General features: G+C 58.3%; 2 protein-coding genes across 2 annotated transcripts in view; both read right to left on the minus strand.

Moving 5' to 3' along the window:
- Positions 1-1434: 1434 nt before the first annotated feature.
- On the minus strand, positions 1435-11350 carry LOC103200904 (GEM interacting protein). Its single transcript, XM_007945491.1, has 21 exons — positions 11332-11350; positions 10329-10413; positions 9600-9675; positions 9405-9462; positions 8931-9056; positions 8779-8843; positions 8579-8686; positions 8116-8196; positions 7862-8032; positions 7643-7780; positions 7057-7253; positions 6295-6401; positions 6134-6223; positions 5756-5833; positions 5532-5686; positions 5117-5305; positions 4883-5020; positions 4587-4783; positions 3879-4266; positions 1972-2038; positions 1435-1838 (listed from the first exon to the last, which is right to left on the minus strand). The coding sequence occupies exons 1-21, from the start codon at positions 11348-11350 to the stop codon at positions 1435-1437; spliced, it is 2937 nt and encodes a 978-aa protein (XP_007943682.1).
- Positions 11351-13383: 2033 nt separating this feature from the next.
- ATP13A1 (ATPase 13A1) overlaps positions 13384-14871 on the minus strand; it is an 11850-nt gene continuing 10362 nt past the window's right edge. Inside the window, exons 22-26 of the mRNA XM_007945392.2 lie at positions 14650-14846; positions 14069-14211; positions 13806-13917; positions 13571-13714; positions 13384-13494 (exon numbers count right to left, since the gene is read on the minus strand). Coding sequence (XP_007943583.1) covers positions 13384-13494; positions 13571-13714; positions 13806-13917; positions 14069-14211; positions 14650-14846 — 707 coding nt within the window. The remainder of the gene's footprint in view (positions 13495-13570; positions 13715-13805; positions 13918-14068; positions 14212-14649; positions 14847-14871) is intronic.

A 14871-nucleotide genomic window follows, 5' to 3' on the forward strand; every position in this document is an offset into this window, starting at 1 on the left:
CGGGACCGAGTCCATGGACACTCTGGAGGAGCCGGGCGCCCCGCCCCCGCCGCCCCCATCGTCCCGCCTCACCACCTGGGAGCCCCGCCCCACCCGGGCCGCCCGGCTGCCCGGCCCCACCTCACCACCTGGGGGAACCCGGCCACCGCCACCTGGGGAGCCCCGCCTTCGTGACGGGGGCGGGGTCGCCCGGGACCGCAGCCCCTCTATTTCCTTCCCTCTGCGCGGCCCCTGGGTCACGACCACTCTTGGTTTCCAGCGCCCCCACCCTGGCCTATGCAGACCTCGCACGCCCGCAGTTTCGGACCTTCAAGGCTGAGTGGCCCGGCGGCCGGACAACTTCCTTTGTGACCTAGTACCGCCTGGGGCGCAACTCCGGGTGGTCTGGGGTCCGCGCCCCCGCCCGCCCCCTTCCTGGCGTCCAATCGGTCGCTGCGTTGCAAGCCACGCCCTGATCCGACCCCACTCCCACCGCGGAGACCCCCGCCCGCCTCCGCTTCCCCACTCCGGAGCTACCGAGAGCGGCAGCCTCCGACGCCCGGAGGCCTCTCTAACCGCAGCCGACAGTCCAGCCGCACTCGTTTCTTGTGAGCTCGCCCTTGCATCCCCTGCTTGGCCTGGCCCAGCGGGTTCCTCCCCCGGCCTCTCCGCGGCGGACGGCCTCCCACGACCCAGAGCACACAGCCACATTGTCCCGGTTATCTGCACTTTGTTATAGTTGTTTGATTATGCAGGATCGGATTGGGGACGCAGAGTTCCGGGAGGGGCCACTGGCATGACTCAGCCGGAGCCTTGTGGCTACCGCAGCTGCTTGCTCAGGGATGTTGGAGGATTAAAGAACGGGGCCTCCGCTCCCGGCCCCACCCCACCCCCTGTCAGGAGAATGGGGGCAGAAGACGTTGGCCTTCCTGACTTCTCTGTCACCCTCCCCTGGTAAAGAAAGACATGCGAGAGCACACAGGACACAGTTTTATTTAGGGGCCACCAGACTCTAAACGTCACCAGGACGTGGGGAGTCATGTTTGAACTGCCTACTCCCTCCACCTGGATTCAGGAGATGAGGCGGGCAGGGTGAGGGAGGAGGAGGAGGGAAGAAAAGGGCTACAACAAAAGTAGCAAAAGGCACCCCTGCCCCAGGGGACAGAGACTTGGATGGACCCCAAGGATCCAGTGACCTGTGTTGAACCTGAGCATTGACCCTGAGTGACCCTGATGTTGCAGTGATCTGTGTCTGGTGAGGTAGGAGTCCTGGGACATTGCCTCAGAGAGGGTTTTAGGCCTCCCTGAGGCCGTCCAGTCTTTCCTCAGAGGACCTCTCCCAAGCCCCCCCAACACTGAACTCCTGGTCTGTTGTCTGGCTGCCTGCTGGGGGGAAGTGGGCAGAAGCGAGTCCATCTTCTCAGTTCTGAGCCCCTCTGCCAGGCTGGGAGATGGTCAGAGATGGTCCTCAACTTCCTCAGGTTGGAGGTCCCCACAGCCAGTGGCCTCAGGCTGGGCGTCCATGCAGCACGTGGTTGTGGGCACAGCTTTGCCATGCACCTTGGAGAGTAGCCTGGCCGTCTCCTGGGTGATCTCAAAGTGCTTGGGCAGTGGGTTGCGGCGCAGGGGGCTGCCCTCAGGGGAGGCGGCTGCAGGGCCAGACCCCCGTCCCCGCAAGCTCCCACGGGGCACTGATGTGACAGTGGTCTCCTCACACAGCTTGGAAGCCACCAGGGCCAAGCTGGACAGCTGGTGGGTGACAGGCCGCACACCCCCTCGAGGGTACTTCACAGGCTGGCGGCTGAAGTGGCCACGGGACTGTGCTCCCAAGAGTGAGTCCTCTGGACCTCGGCTGGGTGCTATGGGGATGGGGTAGCCAATGCTGAGCACCTCCAAGGCCTCTGGTCTTCTCCTCAGAAGCCCTATCCCAGCCAAACTAGCTTGGGGCAAGGGCACCCCCAGAACTCCTGGGCTACTCCGCAACACACTCACCTTTGCCTCCCCTGTCTCTGGTGTCTGGGGCCACTTCCTCTCTCTGGTCGCTCTGCGGGGTTGGAGTCTGCATGGAGAAACCCAAGAATGAGCCCCAACAGCAGAATCCTAGTTCTTCTAGACTTTTGGAGAGCTGAGGGTTTGTTCCTGGGCATGCAGACATTCCTTTTTACTTTCAATATTTGGGAGTAGACGATGCCCTTCAAATTGGACTGCTTGCTTCTCCTGCACAGAGCAGCTTTTAACATCTACTTGGGTCACCCGACTGGACTGTGGCTCTGAGGGGGCAGCCCTGCAGCCCAATCCCAAGCAGAAGGCCCGCACAAAAGGGTGGCTCAGTCACCTCCAAGTCAGGGCTGGTGCTGGCTGTGAGCTCACGTTCCCATCCTTCTCTGCTTCTGAAATCATATGTCTGCTCTCAGTTTGTACTTTCACTGTTCTCTCTTTAGCTAAAGGGACACTACCAACCTGAGTTCCTTCTACATGTCAGACACTGGTATTGAGCTCTGAGCTGCTGTCAGGGAGGGCAGTGCTCTGGGAACAGTGGGTGCAGGGGGATCAAGGGAGGAAGGGAGGGAGGGCTCCGAACCATTCACCTGCATGGGCCTTCCAGATTTGTAATTGTGCTCTCATCCTGACAAGTGAGCTCTGCTATAGGATCCGCCTGCTAAGGCTTCCAGGAAACTATAAAGTGCTCCCTACATAGTAGGCCTTGATGGCACAGTGGTTAAGCACTTGGCTGTTAACTGAAAGGTTGGCAGTTCAAACCCACCAGCCACTCCAAGGGAGAAAGATATAGCAGTTAGTTTCCGTAAAGATCACAGCCTTGGAAACCCCGCGGGGCATTGCTACTGTGTCCTATACAGGATGGGTGTAAATCGGAATAGACTCAATGGCAGGGTTTGGTTTTGATGTTCCCATAAGTAGGTATGTGGTCAGTGGTGGCCCACAGAGCCATCCAGGCAGACCCCTCTCTAGCCTCACTTCCTGCCACCTTCCCCTATTCACTCATTCCAGCACCAAGTTGTACCCTGAACACCCCAGGTCCTCACCGAAGGTCTTGCAAACCGCCTGTTTTCCTGCCTACAACACAGTTCCCCAATCTCTACATGGCTGTCTCACCTTCCAGTCTTTGAGCCTATCTGCCTCTCCCATGAGGCCAGTCCATAACCTCCTATTTGCTACAACAGACGGCCCTCCACTCCCCCCACCTGGTACCTTGATGCCGCTTACCCTCTCTCTTCCCCACAGTACTCCTCGTGCCTCACACACGTAACCGACTGCATCGTATCTGTGGTTTACTGTGGTCTTTCCCCACTAGAATGCAGGCACTAGGAGGTTGGGGTGCTGGCTTTGCTCTGATGTATACTGGTGTATCTAATGCCTAGAACTATGCTTGGCATGTAGTGTTACTGTTAGCTGCTGGTGAGTTGTTGTTGTTGTTGTTGTTGTTTTGCCATCGAGTCGGCCCCGACTCATAGCGACCCCTCCTTGGGTTTCCGAGGCAATATCACTACGGAAGTAGGATTGCCCAACCTTCCTTCCGAGGAGTGGCTGGTGGGTTTGAACCACCAGCCTTCTGGTGAGCAGTCAAGTGCCTTAGGCACTATGCTACCAGAGCTCCTACCCCACCCTGCTGGTGAGTAGAACTGTAGAATTGTGTAGGGTTTTCAAAGCTGTGACCTTTCAGAAGCAGATCATCAGGGACACAGGTGTTCAATAAATATTCTGTGGAAGGAATGGATGGTCACCCATGTTACACTTGTTGTTAGTCCATTATGACCTCTCATTCTATTCACTGTTTCTTCCAGAATGAGCACAGCTTACATAAGAAAGGGAAGGAGAGAAAGAAAGAGAAAATTTTAATGGGAAGGAAAGGAAGAGGAGATTAAGTAGCCAGTTCCTACCTCAGGGAGTGTAGCCTCAGGAGGCTTTTCCAGGGCACTCTGAGGCTCAGGATCTGGGCCTGGCTCTGAGGCTAGGGCTGGGGGCAGGGGGTCTGGGATGAGCTGTGTGGGCACTGGCTGGGTGCTGGCTGTGAGGGCCCCAGGGCCCAGGCTGGGCTGGTGGGATGGGGGCTCTGTGGCCAGGGGCAGCTCGTCCATCCCAAAGATCTGCTCATAGTGTGTGATGAGGAACTCAACCAGCTGTGCCTGGTACCCTGAATCCAGCAGGCAGGCAACTGGGCCGGTGCCAGCTGCCCCTGGACTACCCGGCAGCCGCAGCAGCGTCGGCCCAAACACAATGCCCAGGTTGTTGGCAGACATCTTGTTTTCCTCAAACTGTGCAGCCACCCTGGAGAAAGTGTGAGGAAAAAGGTCAGGGCAGGGTGCACAGCCATCGGCCTCAGGGTAAAGGCAGGACCCACAGTGGTGACATGCCCAAGTCCTGAGTAAGTAGTTTTGGGCATTATTTGAGACCACCAGCAGGCACATGCCCAGGGTCGGGGATCAGTACCCAAAGTCAGGAGTTGTGTATTAAGGTTCAGAACTTAGAAAAACACCTGTCAAAGATCAGAGATCAGTGTCAAGGATCAATAGTTGTATGTCCAGGGGAGGGATCACAGATCCATGCTTCAGGTCAGAAGTCACACGTCAAGGGTCACCAGTGCCCACCTGAACAGATGGGCCACCAGGTGCCGCAGGGTATTGTAGTTAGAGTCAGGAAGCTGCACCAAGAGAGTCTTGAGTGAGCGGATGACCTCAAGGCTGGGGCTGGGGGTCTCAGAGTTGTCCCCAGGATCTGTATGCAGAGTCTTGGCCAGAGAGAGGAAGGCATCGTAGAGGTGGAAAGGGACCACAGGGTCGGTGAGCTGGGGGTGCAATGGGCAGGGACACAGGTGTGGGTAGGCTCATGTAAGGCCTTGGGCCAGGCCTGTCCATCCCCTGTCCCCCAGCCCCTGAGCACCCACCTCTTGGAGAAACCGTTTGAGGACACTCGAGACGTCATGAGGTGAGTTCCCTGACAGTTCCACCAATGCGCGCCCATTCTCGAAGGCCTGGCACAACCGCTCCACGCGGACCCGGGACCCACTGACCCGGTAAATGCCCTGCAGGGCCAGGAGGGGTGGACGATTGGCTTAGTGACTCTCACCACTGGCAAGACTGGGTCACCTCTGGGGAAGGGTCAGGGGTCAAGGTGGCACCTGCACACCCAGGGCGCGATGTTCTATCTCCGCCGTGCACCTGGTCACCACAAAGGGCACTTCCTCCGGGAAGTCCCTGGGCAGCTGCAGGAAGTCAACTCCAAAGAGGGGGGTCCGTGCTGGGAGCCGCCTGTGTCCACAGAGGATCAGCAGTGTCTCAAGGCAGCGCTTGTGGCAGGTCAGAAAACACTGGGGGACAGATCATAGGGCCTGGGATCAGAAAGGTGATCAGCGGCTCGTAGGGGAAAAAATTAGTCACAGGGATTCTGAGGTCAAGGGATCATGGGTCAGAGATCAGTGAAGGTCCTAGGGTGGGAAGGTCATAGGGATCTTAGGTGGGATATATCCCTGGAGTCACTGGGACCAGGAAGGCCGTCAGGGTTAGAGGTCATTAGGTCATGGGACCAGGCCATACCTCCTCACACTCCGTCCCGCTGACCATAAAGGCCTCACATTCTCGGCACTTAGCTGGGCCCCGCAGCCGCCGAAGTCGGTGGGTCTGTGCCGCACTGGATAGTGTCCACTTCCTAAAGTGGCTGGCTGTCCCATTCTCTAGTCCATCTCCCAGGTCTATGGAGAGAGGTGCTCAGGGGCCTGGCCCACCCACTCCACCCCACCCCACCCTGCTTCCAACCTCACCAGGCTCTTTCTCCTCGAAGTCATCTGAGGACTCGGTGCCTGTGGATGAGGCCTTCACCAGCCGCCTCGAGCCAGGGCCTGGAGCCAGGGGGTCACGGGGGGGGGGGGTTGTTGTCACAGGGCTGAAGAGACCCTTCTGGCTTCCAGAACCACCCACAGATGCCCTTGGGTAAGGGATCAGAGTTCAGGACGGGGTTATTCAGGTCCAAGATTAGGGGTGAGAGAATGAGTTGGATCGAGGAAATGGGTCAGAAGCTCAAGAGTGTGGGGTAGATCAGAAGTCCAAAAACACATTAAAGATTGAGAGTCCGAGCTTGATCAGTTACTAGAAAATGGGTCAGAGGTCAAAAGTGGGTCAGCGCCAGGTCGTGACCCTACCTGGGCTAGAAGTAGGAGAGTCCAGGGACCGAGATTCACTGACACCACCCACGCTTTCCACATCGCTACCTGGGGTGGGGCCTGGGGTCCCTAGGAGAGAACAGGTCAGTTAGGTTGACCATAGCCTGGCACCATGCCCACCTGGCCCTCATGGCACTCACCCTGCCAGCGGGGGCCCATGTCCTCCCAGGGGCCTGGCTCAGCTGCACCCTCATCCAGATGGGTAGGCAGGGGGCCTGAGAGCTTCTTTCTAGTGTCCAGAGGGGAGCTAAGAGAGGATTTGAGGGCTCAGTCCCCAGTGCGGTAGGAGTACCCAGGTGCTATCCGGAGGATCGAACGCCAAGCCCTGATGTCCCTGTGCACTGTGGCCCCATCAAGGCAGTAATCCCAAAGCTCTACCCTCCCAGTACTAAGACCAAACTCAACCCAGTGCTATCGAGTTGATTCCAACTCATAGTGACTCCCACTAGGTTTCCAAGACTAAATCCTTATGGAAGTATGGAAGTAGATTGCCTCATCTTCCTCCCACGGAATAGCGGTGGGTTTGAACCACTGACCTTCTGGTTAGCAGCCAAATGCCTTACCCAATATGCCACCAAAGCTCCTCAGTACTAAGACAAATCAAAACCAACCTCACTGCTGTCGAGTTGATCCCGACTCATAGCAACCCTTCCTAGGGTTTCCAAGGCTGTATCTCTACAGAAGTAGATTGCCCAATCTTCCTTCCAAGGAGCCTTCTGGTCAGCAGACAGATGCCTTAGGCCATCAGAGCTCCCAGTACTAAGAGAGTGTCCCCCAAAACGACACCCTTAGGTACTGAATTTCAAGTCCTGAGGCTTTAAATTCATTGACTCCCAAATACTGAATACTAACACCAGGTACCTGGACCCCACAGCACCAACACACCTTGCCCCCCAGCCTACCTGTGCACCGCAGGCACGAACTCTTGGAAAGAGAAGGCTGGAGGCGGGGGTGGCGGGGCCTCGGGCTGCAGCACCCGCACAAACTCCTGGTAGCGCTGGCCCGGCTCAAAGGGCACGCAGCATTCGGCGAGGGCCGCAAAAGCACGGGGGCCACGCTCTGCCTGAGCACCCCGCAGCCCAAACAGGCCCAGGGTCACCTGTCCAGCAGAGGCGCGGATCAGGGATGGGGCAGGGCCCAGGGGCCCAGGGGCGGAGCCAGAGTGCATGGGGTGGAACCTGGTCCACAGACCTGGGGGCGGGGTCATCTGGGGGCGGGGTTGTAACCGGGAGGTGGTTTAGGAACATGGGCTGTTCACCTGGAGACCGGGGTGTGGTCATTTGGGGGGTAGGAGGGGGAAGGATTGGCAGGAGGAGGTTTGGAGGGCTGGGCGGAGCTTAACCTTGGCCTTGTAGGGGTAGCTCAGAGACGCCAGACAGGGTTACATGGGGGAGGAACCTGGTCTATAGAGACAAGGTAGTAAATGGGGTGTCCTTCTCGTGACCAGGAGGGGGTGGGCACAGGCATCCCTGTGGGGAAATGCCTCACCCTCTTGAGCACCTCGTCCCCTTGCAGCACCAGCTTGCGCACATGGGACACGATCCGCTGCTTGGCGGCCTCCAGGTCCTGCTGCCGTGCATTGGCCTCACGGACACAGGCCTGGTACAGTGCCTCGGCCTCCTGAGCCTAGGGAAACCGAGGCGGGAGGCCTGTGGGCAAGGGTGTGAGGTGCCAATGCCAGAGCTGGAAGGGTAGGGGGGTCCTCACTTTGGCCTGGGCCTCCTCCCGTGAACGCCGCCGCCGCTCTTGTTGCTTGCTGGGCCCAGGAGAGGCCTGGGGGGCCGGGTCCTCTGGGGACCCCTGGGAGCGGGCCTGCAGGTCTTCACTGCGCTGGACATACTGGAGCTGGGCCCGCCTCAGCGCCTGCACTGCCTCATTCTGGGGAAGGTGGCTAGTCAGCCCCACCCTCATGAATACCTGCCCCCTTTGCCAAGCCTCCCTGCCCCCACCCCGGGCCTCACCATCCGCTTCTGCTCCTTGGTCCACTGCTCCTTGAACTCCTTCCGCCACTTCTCAATCTCAGTGCGTTTGGCTGCCAGGGGCTGGCGATGGGGTGGAGGCAGTGGATGGGAATGCTGCCTCCAGGCCACCCAAGGGCTCCATGAGGGCCTTTCCTGGCCAGCAACTGAGCATTTCCTCCACTACTCCTGACCATATGCACTTCCTTCTCTGGTCCCACCTTGTTCCCACGCAGAGTTTCAGTGGTCACCCCAGGCCCCTGCCCACCCTTGCAGACCCAAGGTTCCTTCCTGGTTACACTCAGCTACTTCACTCCCTCCACAAACAAGACAGATTTCAGTCACACAGGAAGCCTTGTTTGAGTCTGTGTGACCTTGGGCCAGTTGCTAAGGCTCATGTTGAGGATGACAACAGAATCTCACAGGAAAGGAAGCATAGCCCCCCACTATTGCTCTGCCCCTTCACCTGGTAGTAGTCTCTCCTCTGCTGGGCCACCGTCTCCTGCACCAGGGCTCCGAGTGTAAGGTCATGCTCCAGAAACAGTGTGTAAATGTACTGTAGTGGCATGTGGCTCTGGGGGGCAGGGGAGTGGCAGAAGGAAGTTAAGGACCTGGGTAGGGGCTGGGGTGGGGACAGGGCCCAACCCAGGGTCTGCTCATGGCTACCTGCTGATGGATGGACCCCTTGCCTGCCTCTGCAATCTTCATGATGCTTTTGGCAAACTCCAGCTCTGGGGGAAAGACAGCCGTAGTCTGGGCCCTGCCAGCCAGGGTGGGGGGATGTCTAAGGCTTAGGGCAGGCCACAAGGGGCTCTCACCATGGCTGGCTCTCTTCTCAGTCCAGGCCAGCAACTCCTTGGCATAGCGACTCCATGTCTTGGCATACTCTAGGGCCGCATCCACACCTCCCTTGGTCCGAATCAGTCGCAAGTCCAGTTCCTCCCCTGGGGCAGATGGCACGGTGCACCCTGATTTCTGACCCTTGCCCTCCAGTGGAAGCCTTCCTTGAACCACCAGACCAGATCAGTGGCCCATTCTATACCCTCATGGTTTCCCCAAATACCCCTTTGGCATCTCGTGTCCTGGTTGCAACTTTACAGTGGTCAGTACCCATCTGATTCTCCATTCAGACTGGGGGCTCCCTGAGGGCAGGGCAGAGATTTGATCTGTCATGGGCACTGCCAGGTCTCCAGCACCCAGAACAATGCCTGACACAGAAGAGGCAGTCCTGATTTGCTGAAGAAAGGACTGTTTTCTGTCCCAGCCACCCTGACCACAAAGCACTCCCCTACCTGTGAGGGATACAGGACTCTCTGAGGAGGGGTTGCTCCAACAACTGGTTTCACTGGTCTGGGGCAGGAGGGAGAGAGCACTCAGGAGCTAGCAGGGCAGGGGTCTCAGCCCCCTCCTCCCCGAGTTCTCTCCTCCCTTAAGCTCCCATCTCCTTGATGCCCCCCCCCCCTCAGATGCCACCCTATCCTTCTCACCACAGTGGCTGCTGGGGCCTTGTCAGGTTCAGGGTCTCCTGAAAGCACAGGGTCTCCAGCCAGCATCTCAAGGGTCCTGGAGGGTAGGGATGTAAGGATGCTACCCACTCTCCACCTAATCTGTCCTGTCTGAGGATGCTGGGACCCCAGGACATTTTGATGGATGGTCCTGGATTTCACATCAGTGGTGGCATCTCTGTCTGGGAGATCTGAGGGTTGGGGTGTTTAAGGGACCAGGAATTTTTACCTGGCTTGGGAAAGGTTTTGAAAGTACATTTGGAGTTCAGAGTGGGACTACAGGGATCCCAAATGTTTTAAAGAGTCACAAGAAGGGTAAGTGAGGTACAAGGACCATGTTAGGGAGCCCTGGTGGCAATGATTACATGCTCAGCTGCTAACCAAAAGGTCGGTTTTTTTGAACCCACCAGCTGCCCTGTAGGAGAAAGATTTGGTAATTTGCTTCCAAAAGGCTACAGCCTTAGAAACCCTATGGGCTAGTTCTACCCTGTCCTATACAGTTGCTAAGTTGGAATTGACTTAATGGCAATGAGCTTGGTTTGGTTTAGGACCCATTGGGGATTCCCAGTGAATTTTGGGGGGTTTGGTTATCTGATTATGAGGTAAGTGGTTCCAGGTGTTGCAGGTTTGTAGTGGGGCTTCAGGGCACCTAAATGGCTTGGAGTTTGGGATCCCAAAAGGACTTGGGGGGTGACCCAGGCTCAGACTCACACGTTCCCCAGTGAGATCTCGAGGTTGTCCAGGCTCCGAAAGATGTCACTGTACCTTTTCCTGCCCTCGGGAGCCGGGGAGAACCCTGGAGAGTGGGGGGTGTTGCACTTGAGGGTTGCCTCCCTCCACCCATAGCACCTCAGTGCATTTGCAGGGTTGTGAAAGTGTGTATGTCACTGCTTCATTCCCTCCTGGCCCAGTGGGAAGTGTGGGATGGGGTAGGGGGCCCTGTGTCTGGGAAGGGGCTGGGTGTCTGATCCTGGTTGGAAGGAGGCTAGGATGGGGGGAGTAAGCTTGGGACAAGATGATGGACCCAGAGCTGCTCTGAGGGGCAGACACCCACACAGGCACCAACTGGGCAGGAAAGCCACAAAGTAAATGCCCCAAGATGCAGCTGCCTTTACAATGGAACCACATGTACCCTAGAGCAGGCAGATGGAAGTACACGTGGGGCAGACAGATGAAAAGCCTGAGGCAGAAGCACACACAGGGGCCGACTGAAGCCACAATGAGGTACAAAAAGACCCAGTGACACTCTGCATACAGAGACACAAAGAGAGAAGGAAGTGCAAGTCCCATGCTGCTACATTTCTGCCGCCCCCACCCCAAGGGGCCCAGATCTACATTGCCCCCACCCCATGGCTATGGAGGAACCCCGCCAGGGTCCTACCGCGTCGCCCTGGCCATCACCGCCTGTGACAGTGATACCCTGCCCCCATCACAAAGATCAGAAGCAGAAGCAGCCACTTCCCCTTCCTGGCCCCCTCCCCCAGGCATCCGGGGTGAGGGCTCAGAAGGGGGAGGGGGTCAGGGGTCTGGTGTCTCGGGCCCTTGCTCGGCTTGGGATCCCCACAGTGAAAGGTCCTCGAGTCCTCCCCATTCAGGAACTCCTCTCCCTGCTCTAGGGCTGTACAGACCGAGGAACAGGCAGGGCTCCCTCAATTTGCGAAGTAGGGGACGGTGGGAGATGACCCTCCCCGAACTCCGAACCCCGACCCCCTACCCGGCTCTGCTGCGTCCATGGCCCGGCCCAGGGTTCGCTTCGCGAGGGCAGGGATGGGGTCGCGCGCGGGCTAGGCCCAGCTCGGATTTCCTGCGACCGCTGCCGCCCGGGTTCCGCGTCCGCTCCGCCCCCGACAGCCACGCCCCCGGAGGCCACACCCCGCGGCCCGGAAGCGCGGTGAGTACCTGACGGGTCCAGTTTGTGGGGCCGGGGCGGGGGAGACGCCTGGATAGCTCCTCCTGTCAGAGTTCCCTGTGATGGCATCAGGTCAGGGCCCCTAGGCAACCACCCCAGGTCGCAGTGCCCCTGACCCGGACATTCTAGGACTCCATCCCTGCCAGAAGCCCCCATTCCCGGATCTCTGTGCCTCCCCAAAGCCCGCAGGACATCGTCACCCCGCAGTAATCCCCCAGTCCAGTCAGAAAATCTGTCGGGTCTGGAAAGCTACGACCTAGTGACGTTCCTGCCCTGGGGTCTCCTTCAGGACCCCTTAACGCACCCCGGGCCGGTAGGGGCCACGGCGCCCCCTGTTGGTGACCGGATTCCAGTCGAATCTGAAGTCCCCTGAAGCTCTAGGGCCTAGACCCTCGGTAGTTGGATGAGATTCGAGGCCCCAATTACAGCGCTGGAACGAGCTCTCCTAGCTACCCTGCCCCACCGACCTTCAATCGCGGGGGGAGGGGTATGGCAAACCCCAGCCCTGCCCCCCACACTCCCCAAGAGTCCCCTCCCTGCAACCCCCAAGTCCAGAGCTCTTCTCTTGGCAGTCATCTCGGATTCAGCGCCTCATCAATATTGCGTGTGTGACGGGGCTGCAGAATCACACCAGCCTCTTCGCCGGGCGGGGTCCAGTGCCCAACTCCTCCTATGATCCCGCCCCGCAGCGGGCATGCGCAGAGACTCATCTACTCAGCTCCAGCCAGGCCATCACCCCTGGCCACCACCCCCCTCCTCGCTTCCCTGGAAGTGGGGAAGGGTCTTGAAGCTGCCATTAGGTGCAGCAGGGAAGGTGGAACCTCTGCCAGAGGTCACATGCATCTCGTAAAAATGCACCCACACCCCACTCAGTGGAATTTCTGGCTAGAAGTAAAGTATGTTTATAATGTTGCTTTGGGAAGGTCAGGAATGCCCACCAGACAGACTCCCTATCTGCTCTGCAATCTGAGCCCTTGCAGGCCTGGCTTGAACACAAAGGTAGAAGGCCTGGCCCTCCTCTCAGGCCTGGGCCGCTGGGCCCAGCCATATCTGTGACATTAGTAGTTTGAGAGGACAATGACACTTGCCCCTGCACTGAGGCTGGGCCTGGGGAGAGGTTTGATGACAAGGCCTGTCTCTGAACCTAAGGACACCATCAAAAGGAAGACATTTTATTACAAGTCAGGGGAAAATGCTGGCCAAACACGGCCTATCAGTTTTAAGCCTCCTCTCAATTCCTGAGCTGTTAAATTGTGAAAAACAGTGTGAAATCAGAGCTACTATGCTTAGCTCTAGTGGCACAGGGCCTAAGGCTAACCACAAGGCTGGCAGTTCAAACTGCCCAGCTGCTCTATGGAAGGAAGATGAGGCAATCTACTTCTGCTTACTGCCTTGGAAACCCAATGGGGGTTGCTTCAAGTTGGAATCGACTCCATGGCAGTGGGTGGGAAGCTTGGTAACTAACAGATAAGAGCTGAGGGCTTCTGGCTTGGAGTGTAGCTGGCTAAGCACCTAACGCCATCATTATTAACCACCTGATACTGCCCGGGGAGGGTGCCACCAGTACCTTCCTCTGCAACCTTCTGGCCAAGGCTCTAGATGGTCCCATCCCTGTCCCCAGACTCCACAGTGGCAAAGACAAGGAGGCAGGGCTTTTTAAAATCACAATGCTGCTTTTATTGACTGAAGGTGCTGGCCCGGGGCTGGTTCTGTTGGACGGGCCACTGATGGCCCCTGCAAGGCCCTGCTCAGCGTGGTGGGCGAGGTGGCTGGCCGAGCCATGGGGCTGGGCTTCCTTGGAGGCCCCATAGGGCTCCCCTGGGCAGGGCCAGTGGGCAGTGGTCAGGCACTGCCATCTCAGGAAGGCACTTTCAGCTTTGGGGTCCCCAGGAAGAACTGCAGGACATGGTCCACCAGGAATGCCAGACAGAAGTCCAGGAGCAGGACCTGGGCAATGACTAGCTTGAACTGGCCAGAGGGGAGATTGCATGAGCTGGCAGCCAGGCCCAGGCCAGCCCCCATCCCCTGCCACCACTGCACTCACCTCCACAGGAATGTCCACCAGGCCGAACTGACTGTTGATGTCAGGTGAGGACCCAAGGAGCAGGCCAGCAATGGCCAGGATTGACACAGCCAGGCTCCACACCAGGGGCTTGTTCTCAGGCAGGCTCTCCATGAAGGGTGGGCCCTATGGACAGAGGAACAAAAAACAGTGCCAACTGGAGGCTGGGGGTGGGGGTAGGGGTGTGGTACACTAGGTGGGGGCACCCGGGCCTCACCCTGTAGTTGATGGCGAAGGTGGCCGTCTGCATGGCCATGGCCATGATGTACACGGTGCTGTTGACCAAACTTGGCTCGAATTCCTTGTACAGGTCCACGAACTGCTCCTGCCTGTGGGCTGTGCTATCAGGGCTCTGGCTGGCCCTATGCTGCATCCCCACCCTTGTAGGCACACCCCACCCTACCTAGGCACCAGAGTTGTCACCTCTGGGCCTCCCCACTCCATGGAGGAGTGGGGTCCAGGTGGGGTGCAGGTACTCACTTGGCAGGGCTCCGGGCCTGGGCCTCCCTGTACAAGTAGATGAGGCTCAGAAAGTGCACAAGGAACTGCAGCATCACTGTGAGCACCGTGTACAGGTTGAAGATGTTGGGCAGGGGCCGCTCTCGGGAGAGAGTCTTGAGGGGCTGTGACACAGGGTAGAACCAGGGCCTGGGATCACCCTGGAAGCCCCCAGTCTCCTGCCTACTCTCTGCCCTCAGCAGTCTCATCTCATCTCTCCCCACTGTAGCCACAGGGGTTTTAAGACACAAAAAGACAGTACCCACGCTATCTGAGTGCCCATCTGTCCTTCACTGTCACCGTACACCTTCTGAAGTACTCTCAATGACCTCTGTTCCAGCCTGTTCTTGGTCTTTGAACTCTGGGGAGCAGCCCACCCAAGAGCCTGGCCCTGCATTGCCCGCACTCAGAGGCACACGGGGGTGTAGCCCAAAGGCTTGCACCTGCTGCTTACTTCCAGGTCATTTCACCCAGCGTACCACCAGGCCAGATCCTCCTGCCCGCCTCTCCCACCCCCGAGGTGGAGGCGCACTGCTCAGCCGCAAGGGTCCAGGTAGGCCCACCTTGGATCGGGAGATGAAGAGGAAGCAGCCTGCCAGCAGAAGCCCCTGCAGCGTGGCCTGGAAGTCACTGAACTTGACGCCCTCCAGGTAGAGGACGCTCTGACTGTAGGCCAGAATGAGGGCATTGAGCGCCAGGATCTTGAACATCTGTAGCGTTGTCACCAGTGTGCAGCGGCCCTGCTTGATCACGTGGCAGACTGTGGGGTGGGGAGGGTGGTGTGG

The sequence above is a fragment of the Orycteropus afer genome, unplaced genomic scaffold, assembly GCF_000298275.1.
Source record: "Orycteropus afer afer isolate SDZICR_OR568_19922 unplaced genomic scaffold, OryAfe1.0 scaffold00136, whole genome shotgun sequence".
Taxonomy (NCBI): Eukaryota; Metazoa; Chordata; class Mammalia; order Tubulidentata; family Orycteropodidae; genus Orycteropus; species Orycteropus afer.

What these genes read in the sequence shown, in the direction of transcription:
- LOC103200904 (XM_007945491.1), bottom strand. An exon ending in AGGGGTCCATCCATCAGCAG is followed by an intron (nt 8,687 to 8,778) that starts GTAGCCATGAGC and finishes CCTGCCCCCCAG; the next exon opens with AGCCACATGCCACTACAGTA. An exon ending in CTTCGAGGAGAAAGAGCCTG is followed by an intron (nt 5,687 to 5,755) that starts GTGAGGTTGGAA and finishes CTCTCTCCATAG; the next exon opens with ACCTGGGAGATGGACTAGAG.